Source organism: Panthera leo, chromosome B2, assembly GCF_018350215.1.
Source record: "Panthera leo isolate Ple1 chromosome B2, P.leo_Ple1_pat1.1, whole genome shotgun sequence".
NCBI lineage: Eukaryota > Metazoa > Chordata > Mammalia > Carnivora > Felidae > Panthera > Panthera leo.
This window is the reverse complement of record NC_056683.1, coordinates 36,770,835-36,789,437: the sequence shown is the minus strand read 5'-3', so window position 1 is coordinate 36,789,437 and position 18,603 is coordinate 36,770,835. Positions and strand designations below refer to the sequence as shown.

General features: G+C 37.6%; 1 protein-coding gene across 6 annotated transcripts in view; it reads left to right on the top strand.

The window, feature by feature from the left end:
- The window catches only part of BTBD9 (BTB domain containing 9), a 413,308-nt gene that overhangs the window by 29,217 nt on the left and 365,488 nt on the right, over window positions 1-18,603 (top strand). For 5 of the 6 annotated variants that reach the window (XM_042938624.1, XM_042938625.1, XM_042938627.1 and 2 more), the window contains exons 2-4: window positions 7,893-8,104; window positions 11,675-12,038; window positions 13,351-13,615. In XM_042938624.1, the coding sequence (XP_042794558.1) occupies window positions 7,920-8,104; window positions 11,675-12,038; window positions 13,351-13,615 (814 nt within the window). In that variant the 5' untranslated portion in view covers window positions 7,893-7,919. Of the gene's footprint in view, window positions 1-6,488; window positions 7,120-7,892; window positions 8,105-11,674; window positions 12,039-13,350; window positions 13,616-18,603 lie in introns of those variants that run through there. The other variant, XM_042938626.1, reaches the window with a different exon arrangement.

The window sequence follows — 18,603 nt, the reverse complement described above, 5'->3', positions numbered from 1 at the left end:
CCCAGGGAAAGACGTTTCGGGCATCCTGAAGCCAGAAAATGCCTGTGAGACACAGTTGTGCTGCTCACACAGCCCTTACTGCCCCAGCGACAGGACTCTGCAAGGTTTAGGATTAGATTTGCAGAATATCAGAGTCAAGGTTACACCTACCAATATGGGCAGTCTACACCTGTTTATTCAGACTTTTGGATGACAAGGGTAGAGTATATATCAAAAGAAGTGAGGTATCCCTCCCATGAGAAAGTAGAATGTGATTTTTTTGACAGTGCTTAAGATGCAGACAGGATATCTTTTATCTCCCCAGGCGATATTAATTTAAAGTTTAAGGAATACTACTTCAAGTTACACACCACATGGGTACCAAGAGCAGAAAGAAATTGCTAAACCATATGCTTGTAAATGCCATTGCTTTCCTCAAGAGAAAGATCATTTATATTTTGTAATTAAAGAGCAGAAGGTCTTTTTAGCCGTAAAGGCCTTTCAGCCAGGAAATAGGCGGGGCCAACAGGGCTTCCCAGGGGGATTTATACAGCATTCAAGGACTCCTTGGCATCTCCACCTGGTGGAACTTTGCTCTTTGTCTATGTCCTGATTAAACACTGGAAAATAAACTTTAATTCTAAAAAATGTGGTGGAAAGCCCTTCTTAAGTTTGTAAGCAGTTCTTTCAGAAGTGAGCTTTAAGTAAAGAAACTGATATTTAGGTAGGCTTGTTTGTTTGTTTTCAGACTCCTTAAGAAGTAATTATAACATTACAGTGTTAAAAACGACACATGGTGATCTCATTTTATTGATGGACATTGTTTATTATTTTGGTTTGAACAAATGGGTGTGGGTTTCTTATTGCATAGTAAACAGCCAATAACCCTTAGAATATTAGTACTGCTGCATTTGTCGTTTTTTGTTTTTTTTTTTTTATGCACTTGAACCCATGAAAGTTACCCAACCATGAAAAAGAGTGTTGTTTCTATACCACAATCCCTTGTAAATAAATCCATATGAAGTCCTGGAACCCTCAATTAATCATAGTAACTATATGCTCTCACGAATGGTGCCATTTTCTGGTGGTGGTATTCTTGCCCTCTCTTCTAGTAGGTCTGTCTGTATTCCCTCTGCCTTCCTGTTCTCTTTCCTCCCACCTTGAAGGAACAGCTTGAGTGAATAGATTACCCTTGCCTTATCCTGTGAACGTCAGCAAATTTAGACTGGGGTTGTCAACAGGAGCAAATCTCAGAGCACTGTTTGCATCTGAAACAATGTGCCTTCAGTCTAGAAAAAGTCGAACTGAAAACCTCTAAGGTGAAGACCTTTAGTTGGGATATATCAGATACAGTGCCCTAGTAGGCCATGCTACCCAGGTATCTGATAATCATTCCTGCCTTGGCGTAATGTCTGTCTCAGTGTAATGAACTTTTTGTCCTTGTCTCCAAGTTGTTAATTAATTTTCATCTGTAGAGATAATATATAGTCCCTCTGCTTACTGTTTTTAGTCGCTAAATCAGGCACTATTCGTTGTGGCAAATTAAAACACTTGCTGTCTCATACCTGAACTAATTTATTTTGTAATTTTAGTGGCCAAAGTTACTGAAATATTTGTATAAAGTTTTATCATAAATGAAAAATCTTATAAAATTTTAAACATTACAAAGCTATGTAGTGCGCTATTTAAAATTTTCACATTAATTAACCCTGATCCATTGGGTTATTAATAACTCTTAACAATTTGACGTTTGCTTTTTAAGACTTTATTTAACAGAATAACATTTTACTCTAGTACTGTTTTGCAGCTTGCCTTTTTCCACATAAATACATATATTTCAGATTTTTTTCAATGTCAATGGTATCTAAATTTATTCTTTTTAAATCATTATATACTATTCTACTCTATAGATTTACCATTATTTGTTTATCTAATTACCTTTAAATGAGCATTTACATTTATTCCAATTTTTTACTGTTACAGAAAGTGCTGAGGTTGACATCTTTATGCATTTAATTTTGTGTTCTTGTGTGAATATCCAGGTTACTTTTTACAAATGGCTAGCCAACATCTTTTATTGAAAAAAATCCATATTTCCCACTACTGAATAGAAATGCTGTGTGTGTGTGTGTGTGTGTGTGTGTGTATACATATATTTGTAGTGAATTCCTGTGTATAGTTTATTTCTGGCCTAATATGTTCCAGTGATCTGTCTCTAATATGACATTGTTCTAATTGCTCTAATTTATGATTTGCTTTCTCATCCACTGAGCTGGGCCCCCACTGTTTTTTTTTCCAGAATACACACACACACACACACACACACACACACACACACACACACACACCAAATTTCATATTTATTCTTCCAGATGAACTCCTTTATCCCAACTTAATTTAAAAACTCTGATGTGATTGTGATCAGGATTACTTTTAATTCCTGTATTAATTAGAACTGTGTTTCTCAACCTGAAACACCTCTTGATAAATATAAAATTCTTATTTCTCAGTGTCAACTTTTTTGTCCATGCCCATTTACCAAATTATTGTTATTTAACTGTGTTATCCCTACCAAGAATGTTTTCTTGAATTTTGAGGTTTCAAAACATTTTGTGTTCACAATTTAAAGTACAATAGAATTTTTCATATGGTGATTTAGGGGTAATAGATCTCTTTAAACATTGAATCTTTCTATGTCCAAACAATGTATGTCTCTTCATTTATTTCTCCTAAATTCTTTTATAGAGTTTGATAATTTACTTATTCTATGAATTTATTCCCAAGTATTGGATGGATTTGCAATTATAAACTGCAAGTCTTTTTCTTTATATTTTCTGGCTGGTGGTTTTGGTGTGGAAGGATGCTATATATTTTCATATAATAATTTTTTGAGATTACTTTAGTGAACCTCCTTTATTTTCTTTCAGTTGATTTTATTTTTTTCAGTTGATTCCTCCTTTATCTTTTTTCAGTTGATTCTCATGGATTTTTCTTTTTTTTAAATTTGATTATTTATTTCAAAAGGAGAGATGATTTCAGAAAAAATATTTAAAAAAAACTATGTTGATGCACTCTCTGGTTCTTTAACATAGAAGCACAAAGTGCACAGAGGAGAGAGAATCCTTAGAACTATGTCTATAATAAGAACATGTTAGGACAGACTTCTTAAAATTATGTTATAATTCAAAGATTGTTTCTTACCTCTTTCTTTTTTTTTTTTTTCAATATATGAAGTTTATTGTCAGATTGGTTTCCATACAACACCCAGTGCTCATCCCAAAAGGTGCCCTCCTCAATACCCATCATCCACCCTCCCCTCCCTCCCACCCCCCATCAACCCTCAGTTTGTTCTCAGTTTTTAAGAGTCTCTTATGCTTTGGCTCTCTTCCACTCTAACCTCTTTTTTTTTTTTTTTCCCCCTTCCCCTCCCCCATGGGTTTCTGTTAAGTTTCTCAGGATCCACATAAGAGTGAAACCATATGGTATCTGTCTTTCTCTGTATGGCTTATTTCACTTAGCATAACACTCTCCAGTTCCATCTCATGGATTTTTCATATGGGGAATCAGATTATCTTCAAATAGTGATTATTTTGCCCCTTTGTTTTCTAATCCATTTAACTTTCACTTGGTTCGATTAATTAATTGCATTGTCTTTTGTTTCTGAAAAATGTTAATAGTGATAAGAGTAGACATCCTTGTCTTATTTCTGATCTTTCTAGGAATGGTTCTAGTGTTTTATTATTAATTAGATGCTTATATCCGTTACGGTTAAACTATACGTATGTATCAAGTTAAGGAAGTATTAGTATCCTAATAAAAGGAAATATACTTTTATTCCTATTCAATTAGAACTTTTAAAAATAAATTTAGTAGTGATTGTTTAAAAATATTTTAGCTTTTATTGAGCTAATTATATGATGATTTTTTTCCACTTTGGCCTTTTAATTTGAGGACTTATTTTTCTTAATATTCGTCTGTCATTCTTGGAATTGACTTACTCTGTCATGAATTGTTCTGCTTAATTCTGTTTTCTAATGTTTTACATAGGATTTTTGTTATTTATGATGGTTTTTGAGTTTGTAGATATGGTCGCATCTTCCTGTCAGGGTTAAATTGGCTTCGTAAGAAGCAGCAGAAAACTACTTCTTCCCATGTGTAGGAATTGTTTAAATAACACTGGAATTATCTGATGCTTGAAATTTTGAAGAAAGCTGTCCCTAAAACTATTTGGATCTGGCATAATGGGAGGTCCAGGGTCAGGAATACATTTGGGCAGGTAAGGTAGGCTATTTTCTTGGTATTCCTCTCTCCAGGCCAAATCTAAGATTCAAGAAGTACATCAGATAGGCTTTTAAATTCCTTGTTTTCATTGCTTTTGCTAACATCATTAGATCCTCTCATTGTTTCTGGAACTATACAGAAAATGTCTAACATAGAAGGACTGAACTGCAAGGTTGGCCCTTGTCTGGCATCTAGATGGAAACTTAGATTTTAAAAGTGTTCCTGCCACCAGTTGATAAGAGTGGCTCACTCTAAGCAGTTTGTACAAACAGTATGGTCTGTATTGAACTCTAGTCCTTCTGGGAGTCTGGAATTTGGATACATGCCAGGCAGGGGCTTACTATTGGAACAGCCCCCATTATAAATCCCCAGGGCATCAAGCCTCTAACAAGCTTCCTGGTTGGCAGCATTTAACGTGCTGTCAAAGCTTGTTGCTGGGGGCATTAAGCATGTCCCATGTAATTCCTGGGAGAGGAATTGGCAGATTCCTGGGAGAGGACCCTTGACAGATTATGTCTTGTTCTCAAACTTTGTCCCATATGCTTTTTCAAAACCTTTGCTAATTTTGCTTTGTATTCTTTGGCTGTAATAAATCACAGTCATGAGTTACAATCAAATGCTGAGTCACAGAGTTGATTTCATATGTCAGGCCAAGACACTGATATTAAAAGGCGGTAGCAGAGTTATAAAATATAACTTTAAAAAAAGTCTATAACCATGTCATTACAGGTGTGGAAACAGTCTAATTGAAGTTAGAAAATTTGTCAAAGATCACATATGTCGATAGTGGCAGAATAAGGTTTAAAGCTTAAGAAACAAGTCAAGAAACAGTTTTGCTCCATTAACTTTAACATTGTCCCCATTTTATTTATCAAATTAAAATTGGCAGTTTAAAAAATTAACTTTATTGGTACATGTTTCTAAAACAGGCCTTTTAAAATGCAGGTGGGTGGGCCCAAACTATTACTTTGTAAATAATCTAGGGCTTTGGGCAAAAATATTTTCAAATATTTTTTGTTTATAAGTTGTGGCGTTGGTAATTTTGTTAGAATCATTTGCCTCTTTGCAGTAAGATTCAAAACAGAATCAAACCCTCAATGAACTTTCTCAGCAGAAATTTTGTTTGTATATTTGTGCATCAGAGTAAGCTATGTGACCATACGACAACAGAGTCTAAATCAGTGGCTCCTTTTCGGCCTGCTCATTAAAATCAACTTCTGGAAAGTGATTCCACATTCCAGACCAATTGAATCAGAATTTCTGATGGGTAGGGTTCAAGCATCTCTCCGCACCCCCCCCAATCCCTTTTTTAAAACTCCTCATGTGATTCCAGTGTGTGTAAGCTCATTGACAATCTCTGGTCTAATTAAATTATTTCTACATGGCTAATAAAAATTGTATTTATTCCATAGTAAGTGGATAGTCGGAAAAGCATAATGAAACCATAAATTTAGCAAAATGAAATTGTATGTATTAGAAGTACAGATCTGGAGAACCTATTAAGATATTTATAAATGTAATGTTAATGTTTATTATATATCAGTTGAAGAATTAAAAATTTATCTTTGTGCTAGTTAACCAAAAATCAGTCATTTCTCATTAATAGTCACTTAGTCTCACTTATGACCTAGATAAAATTTTAAGAGAATATTATACCAGAGAATATAGTCACTGGTATATGCATAGCATTTGTTCAGGCAGAGAAAGAGTCTGTTTTGTTTAGAGCCATGCACCATCCCTGAAATATAGGATAGTGATGTGAGAATTCATGTTGAAGAGGAGTGAGATTTTGAAGTCAGCTCCCAGTAGATTCCACAATTTCATGGCTAACACAGAAAATAACCATGTTATTTTGAACATTGATTGGGTAACCCAGCCAGAAATCAAAAACTAGAAAACAGTCTGATCCTTTGTCTAGAGTACAATCTTTGATCATATGTTAGAGGACGGTTTGGCAAACTATAGTCTTGAGAGTTCTATCTGTCCCTTTCTGTAAATAATTTTATTGGAACATAGCCATGCACATTCATTACTTACTGTCTATGGCTGTTTTTGGCTTCAGTGATCTGTATAGACACCGTATAACTTTCAAAGCCTAAAATGTTTACTATCTGACCCTTTGCAGAAAGTTTGCCAACTCCTCTATTAGACTGTTGTATCTTGCATTAAACAATCAAATCATGCATTATTTGCTGACGCTCAAGCTGAATTTGGTCTTTCATACACAGGTGACTGGAGATGATTCAGTTTTTAAGGCTTTCAAATGGAGATTGCAGTTGAAGAAGAGGAATTTGCCTTGGCAACTAGGGAACTATGCTGTTAGCCCTCTGATGCTGCTACGATAAGGGGCCAGGAACTTGTCCACTTACCTGGGGCAGGTGTCTCCTTGCCTCACTCATCCTCCATGTCCTTCTGTGTCGCTGTCCTTGCTGGTGCTCTGTCTGCTGGGGGTGAACATGGAGTAGCAAGTAACTCGGAACCTGGTCTGTGAGGATCTTTCACTGCAGTATCTGGGGATTAAGGCCATTTTTTGTACACCTTGCTAATAATGGATCTAGATACGGAAGTTTAAAGATTGGAGTGGCTTAAGCTTTAATCCTGGTCCAAGTGGAGAGTTCAAGAAGGTGTGGATGTGTAGTGAAGAAGGCACATTCCCCTAGTCTCTGGTGCATTAGAAGGGTAGCAATAGAGGCTGAGCTGTCAGCCACATCTCCACCTTGGGCACCTGAATGCCAGTGAATGCTCTTACTCACTTGCTGGGTAACTTACCCTTAAAAACATTGTACCTGCAAATATTGGAGAGATTGGAGAATATAAACACTTTTAGCTTTCAAAGAACATAACTCCCCTTTCAAACAGGTAAATCTATTAATGATGTTTCAGACCTTTGATTTTCAGTTACATCTGTAGAAAAGCATTGCATGCAAAAGCAAGGAAGTGCCTATAAATAAGTTGAAGTGTAATGATGTTTTGGTAAGCAATCTTATCAGAGCTGCAAGTTTATACTAGAAATTACAGTCTTGAGAAAAATATTGGGGTTATTTTTTTTTGAGGGAGGGTTAAGATTTCATTAATGCCAGGTTATTTTTGTGACTCTAGAAGATTATGATTTTTATAAAATATTTAAGATATTTTCAGACCAAAATCCCTGAAATTATTTGAAATCTGATGACTTAGTTTATTCTGTTTGTGATTTAGGTCTAGATATATGCCTGGATGACTTTTCAACTGGGTGTAGTTAGTGATACCCTACCTCATTGAATAGATCTACGCTATAAAGAGGAGTTCTTCTGGTTGTTGATTTTCCTTTCCTGAGGTTCTGATAAATAAGGGGCCTGTATTTGGGCATAGTTTTCTAGAATATGATGGCTCCAAGTTCTTTTGTATTGGAAGACCTGGCATTTTTGTTTTCCTAGTGTGATAAGACATTGAAGGGAATGGAATCAATGGAGTCAGGCTCAATTACTTCCCAGAATAAATTGGTTGATAAAGATACCAGTAAAGATAAAATCTCTCTCATGTGAATTTTTTTAAAGTACTTTAAATTCTTGCTTAGCTATGTTTGTGGTATGTGATTTTCTAAGTATACTTCCCTCTCCCCCACTAATTCTTATCCCTCCTTTATATAACAGATCAGCGACTATCACCTGTTCTACAAGATGAGTAACAGTCACCCTCTTCGCCCCTTTACTGCTGTGGGCGAAATTGATCATGTGCACATTTTGTCTGAACATATTGGTGCCTTGCTGATAGGGGAAGAATATGGCGACGTCACATTTGTTGTGGAAAAGAAACGCTTTCCTGCCCACAGGGTAATTTTAGCAGCGAGGTGCCAATATTTTCGGTAAGTGTATATTACTTTTTGAAGATTCAAGTTACTTGTGGAAAACACTGGTATTTTCTACTCTATGAAAAATATGTAACAAAGCATAACAATAAATTCTAGCAGTCTTTCAATTCAGCATCTGTAAGAATTCCATCTTTGTAGACTTTTTGTTACTTTTTAATCACCTTTTCCTTCAGAAACCATCTGAGAATTAGTGGGATAGAAGGCTTTCCAGGCTAGACAGTCTCACACCAACCATTTTTCAAGGTCTTGAGAATATTTCTCAGGCTGAATCTTTGTTGCCCTCACCTGCTTCTCACAGTTGAACTTCAGCTGATTTATTGATTTATTGGCAGATAGGCTTCTTGTTGTGTGGGTAGACTGACCTCTGGACTTGCTAGTAAATATGTATACCTCTTAGTTTCAGACCACTGAGACTCAGGTAACCCAACAGATCTATCTCTAAGATATGCATTTGGCAATCCCATTAGATTAAAGGGAATTCACTTATTGAAAGGAAGTTTCATAGTTACATTAGAATTAAAACTAAGCAAAATATTTATGGACTAATGTAAAAAAATCCTCCTTGGGGTGCCTGGGTGTCTCATTCGGTTAGGTGTCCAACTTCAGTTTAGGTCATGATCTCATGGTTTGTGAATTTGAGCCCCACATTGGGCTCTGTGCTGACAGTTCAGAGTCTGGAGCCTGTGTCTCCAGGGATTCCTCCCCAGAGGGATTCTGTGTCTCCCTCTCTCTGCCCCTCCCCCGTTCGCACAAGTTCTCTCTCTCCTCTCTCTCTCTCTCTCAAAAGTAAATAAACATTAAAAAAATTTTTTTTTTAATCCTCCTTATACATAACTGTTGTCTGTTACTCAGACCTTTAGCTTCCAGGCTTAAGATTGTTAAGCTAAGCTCTAATGACTCTACATTTTACCTAATAATTGTTAAATGGGAATCACCACTGAATTATAGACTGAGTGATAATTTATCCTTGATAAATCCTTGGAGTCCATGGAGTCCATATCCATAAAATCATGGATTTACCTGGGAAACTCGATATCTAAAAATTAAGATGCCAAAGGCTTAGAGAAAATTTCAGTTACCTTCTAGTGAAAACTGTAGTCTGATTTTTACAATTAGAGTTAAGTAAGTCAACAGAACAGTATCTAGAGTCACACACACACACTGTTGTGAAGTGAGTCTCTTGGAAATATTTACCATTTATCTAGAACGCGTTTAGTACATTTTAAACATTTTTAGAGCATTCCATTTTGTACATATAAAATGCCACTGTCGATAAAGCCAGGAGCTTCGAAAAGAGAGCGCACACTGTCCTACTCCCCCTGCTGGTGGTCAGCTCAACCCTGACTGCTGGCCTTGGTCTAGTCATTATTCGTTACCAGCCTCTATCCTCTGCACACTTTTCCTTTGTGTTTCTGTCCCTTTTCTTACTTTTGGTCCACTCATTACTATTAAAGTGTTTGAGAGACCATTCCTTATTAGGTCAGAACTTTTCAGCCTTATGTTTTATATTTGTTAATATTATATGCCTCTCTTCTTTCAAAGATGATTTGAGACAACTGTGTGTGGGTACCTTTAAATGTTCAGGATATTCTTAAAAGAAACTCACATACTTTTAGAAATTTGAAGATCATTTTGAATGAATGGAATGTACTCCCCTCGCTTACTGAACTTGTTCTTGGTGTCTCTGTGGATATTAAACATTTATAATCTATGATGGCTCACTAGGCTCAATTCAGAGTCATTACCAAAGCTGTCTTAGATTCTCATTGCAGACACTGTTCATATGCAAAGAAAATTTAAGAGAGGCCCTAGTGTTGTCATAAAGCCTATCAATTCCCACATAAGGACAAACTAACTGTACAAGAGGGGATTTTTCACAAGTTGGGGGTTCATATTTAGTGTTCTAAGGGAGCCCCATGAAAACCACTTTTAAAGTATTGAGAATTTAGGTAAATACCATGGATCACTCTGCAGGGGGAGTAAGTCTTGGCGAGCCCTCCCTAGGAAAGTATTCTTTAATCTAGTAATTTTAAGGTCAGGGTGGGGTGCTCTCTGGATTAATGAAAACCTTTAAGAGTGTTTTTAGGCAGAGTATATAACCGGGTGAAGAAGTATGCTCAGAATATTTGTGAATCTTTGCCTGGATGGTTTCAGCTGTTGCCCTGAGGCAAGCCAGAATGCCAAGTTGGCCTGGGGAGGGTGGGAGAAGTTCCAGCAGGTATGGAGGGAACCCTTGAAATGCTAGTCCTGCTCTGAGAATCTTAGGAGAAGGGGGAGTCTCTTTTTCCCCTCCTTATTGTCTTGTTTTCACTTTAACACATTTCCTTTCTCACTTGTATTATCCTTTTCTGCACTCCTCCCTGGTCCTCCTCTGGCTGCCCTTTCTTTCCTGATGGATTAGAGGTTTAACTGGCTCATATTATTCCTCCTGTAGTAATAGAAGTAGAAATTCAAATTCATTGCCTGACTGGATTGTCTGGTTTTCATTTTTTAGATGAGCAGATAAGCAATAATATGGGGATTTTTTTTTAATCTGAAAAATACTGAAAAGACAGGAGAAAAAAAAAAGTTAAATCACCCATAATCCCATCACCAGTTTCATTTTTAATTTATAAAGTAACAAATGGAAGTCCTTCCCTACCAGCCATCTAATCCCATTCCCCAGAGACAACCTCTGTTAATAGTGTAAGATGAATTTCCCCTGATTTTTCTCAATATAAATAGATATATCCACATTACCTATGTGCATACACGTGTAATTATGTGGTATATGCTTTTTTCCATGCAACCCATGTGGGTCTACAACTTGACTTATCTACCGTATCCTGGACATCTTCCAAGACTGTATATATTGATCTTCTTTATCTCTGTAATAGCTGTATAGAATGCATATATCCATTTTTTTAAGTGCATTTCTGTTGATGGACATTTACAATTTTTTTTCAACATTTTCATTGTTTCAGTATACATTCTTAAGATGTATCTTTGCTTTGCTGTATTATTTCTCTAGAATTGAGTCCTAACAGATTACTTAAATTACTTTCTCCAAAAGGGTGCCTATTTATAGGCTCAAAGCAGTGCATGAGAGAACTTGTTTTTCTATTGCTTTTGCAGCACTGAATAGTTAACAGGATTTTTAATTTCTGCCAGTCTGACAGGGGAGAATGGCATCTGAGTGTCTGTAATTGTTTTTATCTGATTATATCTTTTCCTACAGATTTTTATTTTTTAAACATCCTTATCTACCTTTAATATGTTTATACGGATTTTGCTGTTTCTTTCAAAAGAGTACTTTCATCTTTCTGTTTAATGAATGTTTATTACATATTTGAGGTCTCAAGATAATTTCATTAGTCCAATTGTTTATGGAATTAATCCAAAATAGTTTATATAAATAATTTCTCTTCCTTTAGAGAAATAAAGTGATTACTATGCATTTCTTCACCTGAATCTTTGTGTCACTAAACAAATTTACGTTTGCATAATGCTGCTAACCATCGTTTCATGATATTGTGGCAAATCTTATTGGAGTCTTTCCTTACGCATTTCTTCTCTCATGTGCAGAGCGTTACTGTATGGTGGGATGCGAGAATCTCAGCCCGAAGCAGAAATCCCTCTTCAAGACACCACTGCAGAAGCATTCACAATGCTGCTAAAATACATCTACACCGGGCGGGCAACGCTGACAGATGAGAAGGAGGAGGTGTTGCTGGACTTTCTGAGCCTAGCTCATAAATATGGATTTCCAGAGCTGGAGGACTCTACCTCTGAGTATCTCTGCACCATACTTAACATTCAGAATGTCTGCATGACTTTTGATGTTGCCAGCCTCTACTCACTTCCCAAGTTAACTTGCATGTGCTGCTTGTTTATGGACAGAAATGCTCAGGAGGTGCTCTCAAGTGAAGGCTTCCTCTCTCTTTCTAAGGTGTGTCATCATCTGCAAGAACTTCACAGGCATGCCCTGTACAATTTAGATCTGTGCTGTAAGAGTAGAACAATAGACTGAGATTAAAAAAAGTAAAAATCATCGGTCTAGAAGAGGTCATCTGTCTAGCCACCTGCCTCTGGCTACTGAGACTCTGTGTAGATCATATAAAAGAGAGGCAAATTGCTTTTGGTTTCTTTTTTAAGATTCTTCTGGTAGGTTCTAAGTGTAAAAGAGACTGTGCTACAGAGCGGTATCATCAGTGTGATGATAGTCAAATAGGTTCCTTTGTGGTGTTGCATACTATGTTTTGGTTTTGTATTTCTCCAACAGAGAGTGCAACTAATAATTCCGTATTATGGGAGGGAAAATTCATAAAAGAGATCTGATGTATCATTGGATGTCTTTAAGTCACTGCTGTTTTGTTTTGTTTTGTTTTGCTGGCTGAAAAAAATAGTCACATTATTTTGCTCAAAATCATTCTCTGAACCCTGGTGGTTGTCTCTCCTTTCCTTTTTTGTGTTTGTCCTAGAACCTGAATATTTCACATGAAAAAACCTATTTGAAAGCTATGTATTTTGGCTTGAGTGTAAACTATGATTTTTATTATCCTACTTACTTTTTAGAGGCAAGGGTCTTCAAGGGTCACACCAAGGTTACTGGAGGTCAGTCTAGAAATCTGAGAACCAAAAATATGGGAGTGCAGTGATGCTGTGGAGCAAAAGATTTCGAATTTTAAATTCCAGCTGTATCTTACGGACTTAAAAAAATTTTTAACTTTTTTTTTTTTTGAGAGACAGAGAGAGACAGCATGTGAACAGGGGAAGGGCAGAGAGAAAGAGGGAGACACAGAATCCAAAGTAGGCTCCAGGCTCTGAGCTGTCAGCACAGAGCCCGATGTGGAGCTCAAACCCACGAACGCGAGATCATGACCTGAGCCGAAGTCGGACTCTCAACCGACTGAAACACCCAGGCACCGCTGACTGACTTCTAAATGTAAACTCTCCTGAAGAACCTGCATGGAATGACAGCTCCCCATGCTGCCATTTCTCTTCTTGTTTTATTGAAGATAGGTGCACAGAGGATGTGTTGGGAAAACTAGACATTTGGTGTAGTGGTTAAAGATGCCCGTGGCTATTCATGGAGCCCTTATGGGCAAGAGAGTATATGGCACGAAGGTTAAAGAAAGAAGATGGTCAAAGAGAGTTGCTGAGATATAAGTGATACATGCAGTTCTGTAACATTTTGCTGATTGATCATACACATGGTTGAGCTCCTTGATAACTGGAATTTTTTGTTTTGTCCTTTTCAGACAGCACTTTTAAACATCGTATTAAGAGATTCATTTGCAGCTCCCGAAAAAGATATCTTCCTAGCCTTGTTAAATTGGTGTAAGCACAATTCAAAGGAGAATCATGCTGAAATCATGCAGGCTGTGCGTTTGCCTCTGATGAGCCTCACTGAACTTCTGAATGTTGTGAGGCCTTCAGGACTGTTGTCTCCTGATGCCATTCTGGATGCTATTAAAGTTCGATCTGAGAGCCGGGATATGGACCTCAATTACAGAGGCATGCTCAGTGAGTACCTGCTTATCCTGCGTTCCTTAGGAAGTTTTCTCCCTCGTCTGAGAGTTTCAGCTACAAAACGAGCCACAAAACTCTAGTTGCAGGTATATGTGGTGTGTGGGTCTAAGAACATACAGCTCTGCTTCCTGTTGTTCTCCTCTTAATTCCTCCAGAGACTGATGAGCCTTTGCAGACCCCAAAATAGCGATTTCTTGCCATTTCTGGATGGATTTCTTTAGCTGTTCCCTAAAATGTCAGAAATAGACACTTTCCCAAACAGCTTCTCATGCTAAGACCTTTCGTGCCTTCCTTCATCACATCAGCACTGAGTATGTGCTACACACTTACTATTTTAGGTCCTGTGAACATGGATATTCTAAATAATAATAGTAGCTAACACTTGTGTTACATTTCCAACACTTATGTGATTTTTCTTATTAATAAATATAATAGTGGTTAACACTTACAAGGTGCTTATATATATATCAGTAATAGTTCTACATGATCATTTTTTTAAATGTTTATTTTTGAGAGAGAGAGAGAGAGAGACAAGTGCAAGTGGAGGCGGGGCAGAGAGAGAGGGAGACACAGAATCTAAAGCAGGCTCTAGGCTCGGAGCTGTTAGCACAGAACTTGAGATGGGACTCAAACTCATGAATCGTGAGATACGATCTGAGCTGAAGTCAGACACTCACCCTACTGAGCCACCCAGGCGCCCCTCTACATGATCATTTAATTCTGAAAACAACCCTTTGAAGTAGCTACCATTATTGGCTCCATTTCACAAATGAGGAAACTGAAGCACAGAGAGGTTAAATAATTCGCTGAAGGTCACACAGAAAGATACAGAGCTGAGAGTCAAACCTACTAGGTAGGCTGTGTAATTAACCACTACGCTGTGTGTGTAAATGCAAAATAGTCTCTGCATTTGAGCCTTTTTAATTTCCTTGTGGAAATAAGATCTACTCCCATGAAAAGTTCAGTACAACAGTGTTTAAGACGAGCCCATGCTGTGAACTTCTAAGGGGAATCTAGGTTCAGAAGGGTTGAGGGAGATTTCATGGAAATTATGAAGCCTGAGATGAATCCTTACATTTGATGCGAGGGGTATTGGGGCAGAGTGTATTCACAGGGGAGGACTGGTTATGACTGAGAGCCGAAGTGGGACATTTCAAGGACCGTCATCAGGAAAGCTCAGCTAGAGGTAGAAGGCTTGCATTGATAAACAACACAGGCTGTAATGGTCAGCTCAGGCAAAATCATAGAAGTCTTTCAAAGTAGCTTGGAATCTGGCTTATACACAACCAGAAGGTAATTTTCAAGAGGAAGAGAGACATGAGTATGGTGGTGGTCTTGAAAGATTGATCCATGATGTAATACTTGTTGATTTGAAATAGTGAAAAATGATTCAGGGAGACCAGCTGGGTAGGTGTCTGACTTGTGTAAGGTTGATAAACTAGAGTGGTAGTAGGGAAGATGGAAATTTTGTATTCTAAAAAATCAGATCTTGGTGATTTAAGGGATTTAAATCTGAGGATTAAGTTTAGGAGGAAGTTAACCATATTTTATCAAATCTAAGAAACCAGAAGTTTTGAGGTCCCATTGTGTTATGTACCACTAAGAAAGGAAACAGTATTGCCAGTTAAACCATGACATACCATCATGTCTGTGTCTCAACTTCAGAAATGTTAAAATTTGAAAAACTCTGTCTTATGGGGCGCCTGGGTGGCTCAGTCGGTTAAGCATCCGACTTCAGCTCAGGTCACGATCTCACGGTCCGTGAGTTCGAGCCCTGCGTCAGGCTCTGGGCTGATGGCTCGGAGCCTGGAGCCTGCTTCCGATTCTGTGTCTCCCTCTCTCTCTGCCCCTCCCCCATTCATGCTCTGTCTCTCTCTGTCCCAAAAATAAATAAACGTTTAAAAAAAAAAAAGAAAAAGAAAAACACTGTCTTAGAATTGATGAAATGTGGTAGTTCTCCAAAGATGCTGAGCTTGTTTTTAGACTTAACTGAGTTTGAGGGTTTCTGGAACATCTTAGTACTCTGAGTTCTGTCTCATGTTAGTCATTTCCCTGAATGATCTTTTCCTTGACCATGGCTCAGACATTCTCTTGAAAACTGACTGATCTTAAATAGGTGTCCTTAGTCTGGACTTCTCTCCTGACCCATCAGATTTAGATTCCTTTTCATTGGGCACAGAAAAAAAAGCACTGGCTTTGGAGCCAGACAAGTTTGACCTCAAATCCAGAATGAGTCACTTACTAGTTGTGTGACCTGGTATTAAGTTACATAAGGAATTTTACCTTTGGTTTTAACATTTCCTTATATTGTTATGAGAATTAATTGAAATGACGTGTGCAGGGATGCCTGGGTGGTTCATTCGGTTAAGCGATTGGACACTTGATTTTGGCTCAGGTCATGAATCTTGCAGTTGTGAGATGGAGCCCCATGTTAGGCTCCACTCTTGGTGCGCAGCCTGCTTGGGATTCTCTCTCTCCCTCTCTCTCTGCCCCTCCCCTGCTTGCATACTGTCTGTCCCTCTCAATCAATCAATCAATCAATAAACATTAAAAAAAAAAAATAATGCGTGCAAATAACATCTGTAAGCTCAATCAAGGAAATGATTGTTTATATTATCATTATTTGTATTCTTCCTCATCTTTATGTGTCTCTGTAGGAATTATCACACTGGTCACATTGTTTTAAAATTTTTTGTTTGTCTTTGGTCCTTGAAGGCAGAGATGATCTTTGTAAGGCCTGTTAATCTTTGTACCCTTTAACATATTCTATACCATATAGGAGACACTTGGTGCATGAACTCAAGGAGAAATGTCTAAGAGCAGTGCAAGCATGTTACTGGAGTTTAGGAAGCAATCAGAACTGGTGAAGAAAGTTGAAACCTGGGCTAGAGTGTAGAGAAAGAAGTGAAGATCAAAGTCTGAGACTTGGAGAAGAGCTTTAGCCAAGGGGCTAAAGGTAGAGAAGGAAGAATTAAGTAGGAAGAAAACGGGGTAGGGTTACAGAAGCCGACAGAGGAGAGAACTTTTATATGGAGAGGGTGGTCACAGGTGTCCAGTGATGCTGAGATATAAGAAGAACGAGAATTGAGAGAAAACCTTGGGGTATAAATTGTGGTGGGTTGCTGAGTAGACTGGGCAGAAGCTTGACTAAACGGGGGGAATTAGGCCATAGGTTTGAAAAGATAGTAAGTACCATGTGTTGACCGTCCAGTGTGTAAATTGGATGAAAGGCAGCCGAGAAATAGTTTGGTAGCCAGAGGGTATAGGTCGAGGGAGGTCCGGGTGGAGATTGGAGGTGCTAGAGAGTGGTCCTAGTTGAGGGTCAGCCTTGGATTAAAGTGTGGGAGGGTGGACGGGGGAGAGATAACAAGACAAGTAATATAATTTTAGACTTTCTAAGTTCTCATTGTCAGATCCTCTTGTATAAGTTTCTTTTTTCCCCTTCTTGCCCTGGCTTTGGTTTGAGGTGTTGGGAAGACCCTGTAACTGGATTTGCTGTTAGGATAGGTTTGGTACATTTTTGTGGGAGGGAGATGCTTTGGACATTTCACATAGTTAATGGTAGCTTAGAATTGACCAACTGATAAGTATAGGTATTAGGCATAGGTTATAATAAACCCATGAAATCACCATGAAAGGGACTACTCAGTTCTGGAATGATATATTTACTGTACTTAACTACTCATAAGTATTAAATTCTTCATTCTGGAATAATTCAGTGGGGTCTCAAGGAAGAGATTATACAAATGTTTGGGAATCTTTTATCTAATTTGTGAATTTGAGAAATGAAAAAATAGCAGGCTGTTTTTCAGACTTTTTAACTATATGGATAGCAAAATCAATACTATCAATACTAAGGATGCATATCACTTTCCTATCAGATACTAAAAATATAGGTTATTTTCTAGGTAAATGTTATCCAAACATATTGTTTTATCACATTTCTTCACTGTTAGGAAAAAAGGGTCTAAAATTTGAGAACTGTTCCTGGGCTGTTCTGGAACAATAGTTCTGCTTATTTTGAAACTATTGACCAAATTTGTTTGTGTCATTGTTTTCCCAGGGTATAGTTTCTGTGTCTTTGGGGACTTTTCATGAACTGTGGAGAGGTTCTGTTCTGGACTAGGGGCAGCACAGATACTAATGGTCTTACTTGGAGTTTATTAATATTAGTTTCTGGAAAGTTGTACACTTAAAGCTGTATATCCTGGGGATTTTAACCAAATTGCAGCAATTTTTTCCTCCTTAAAAAAAGGGGGGGGTACCCAAAGGATGCTTTTAATTTACCATTGATGGTTAGTCTTCCTGAGAAGGTGGTTTTGACTAGTTTTATACATACACCTGGGGAAAAGGAATTAATTTTTAATGAAATTATTTTTCCCCCCTTAGGGTATTTGAACTACTAGCACTCAAACCATTCCTTTAATGCTTAGTTTTGTCTTATGGAGCCCTTTCTACCTTGAAAGTTAGTGCTTTTTCTGTTTGGGCTGAGTTGTACTTTGTATTGCATGTCTTAGGTTTTAGACTTTGAGAAAAGGTACAGTAATATATTGCTTCTTCATGTTTATAGCAGGGAGCTTATCACAACTTCCATTCTCAAAATTTCTTTATTGAGTAAAAGTCAGTCTGTTCATAGGACTGCTAAGTTAAATTATTGGTTGATATGTAAATATGTGTGTGTGTTTAAATCTGTGCTGTAGGTACATGGTACCACGTAGCCCTTCTTATAGTTTCCAGTAACTCAGATGGAGAAAGCTTGCCCCTCTTGCTTTTCTTGCCTAGATTCCTACAAGACTGAGCTTCCTGAGGACTGTAATTATGCCTTTCACCTCTGTTTTTCCAGCATCTAGCACAGTGCCCAAATCTAGACTTTTCACAGTAAATGAGTGACTGAATGGATCCATCCCTTGCTTCTAGACTAGATTTCAAAATGTCTCACCTGTCACATATAGGCTATAATAACAGCAGTGAACCTTTAATAC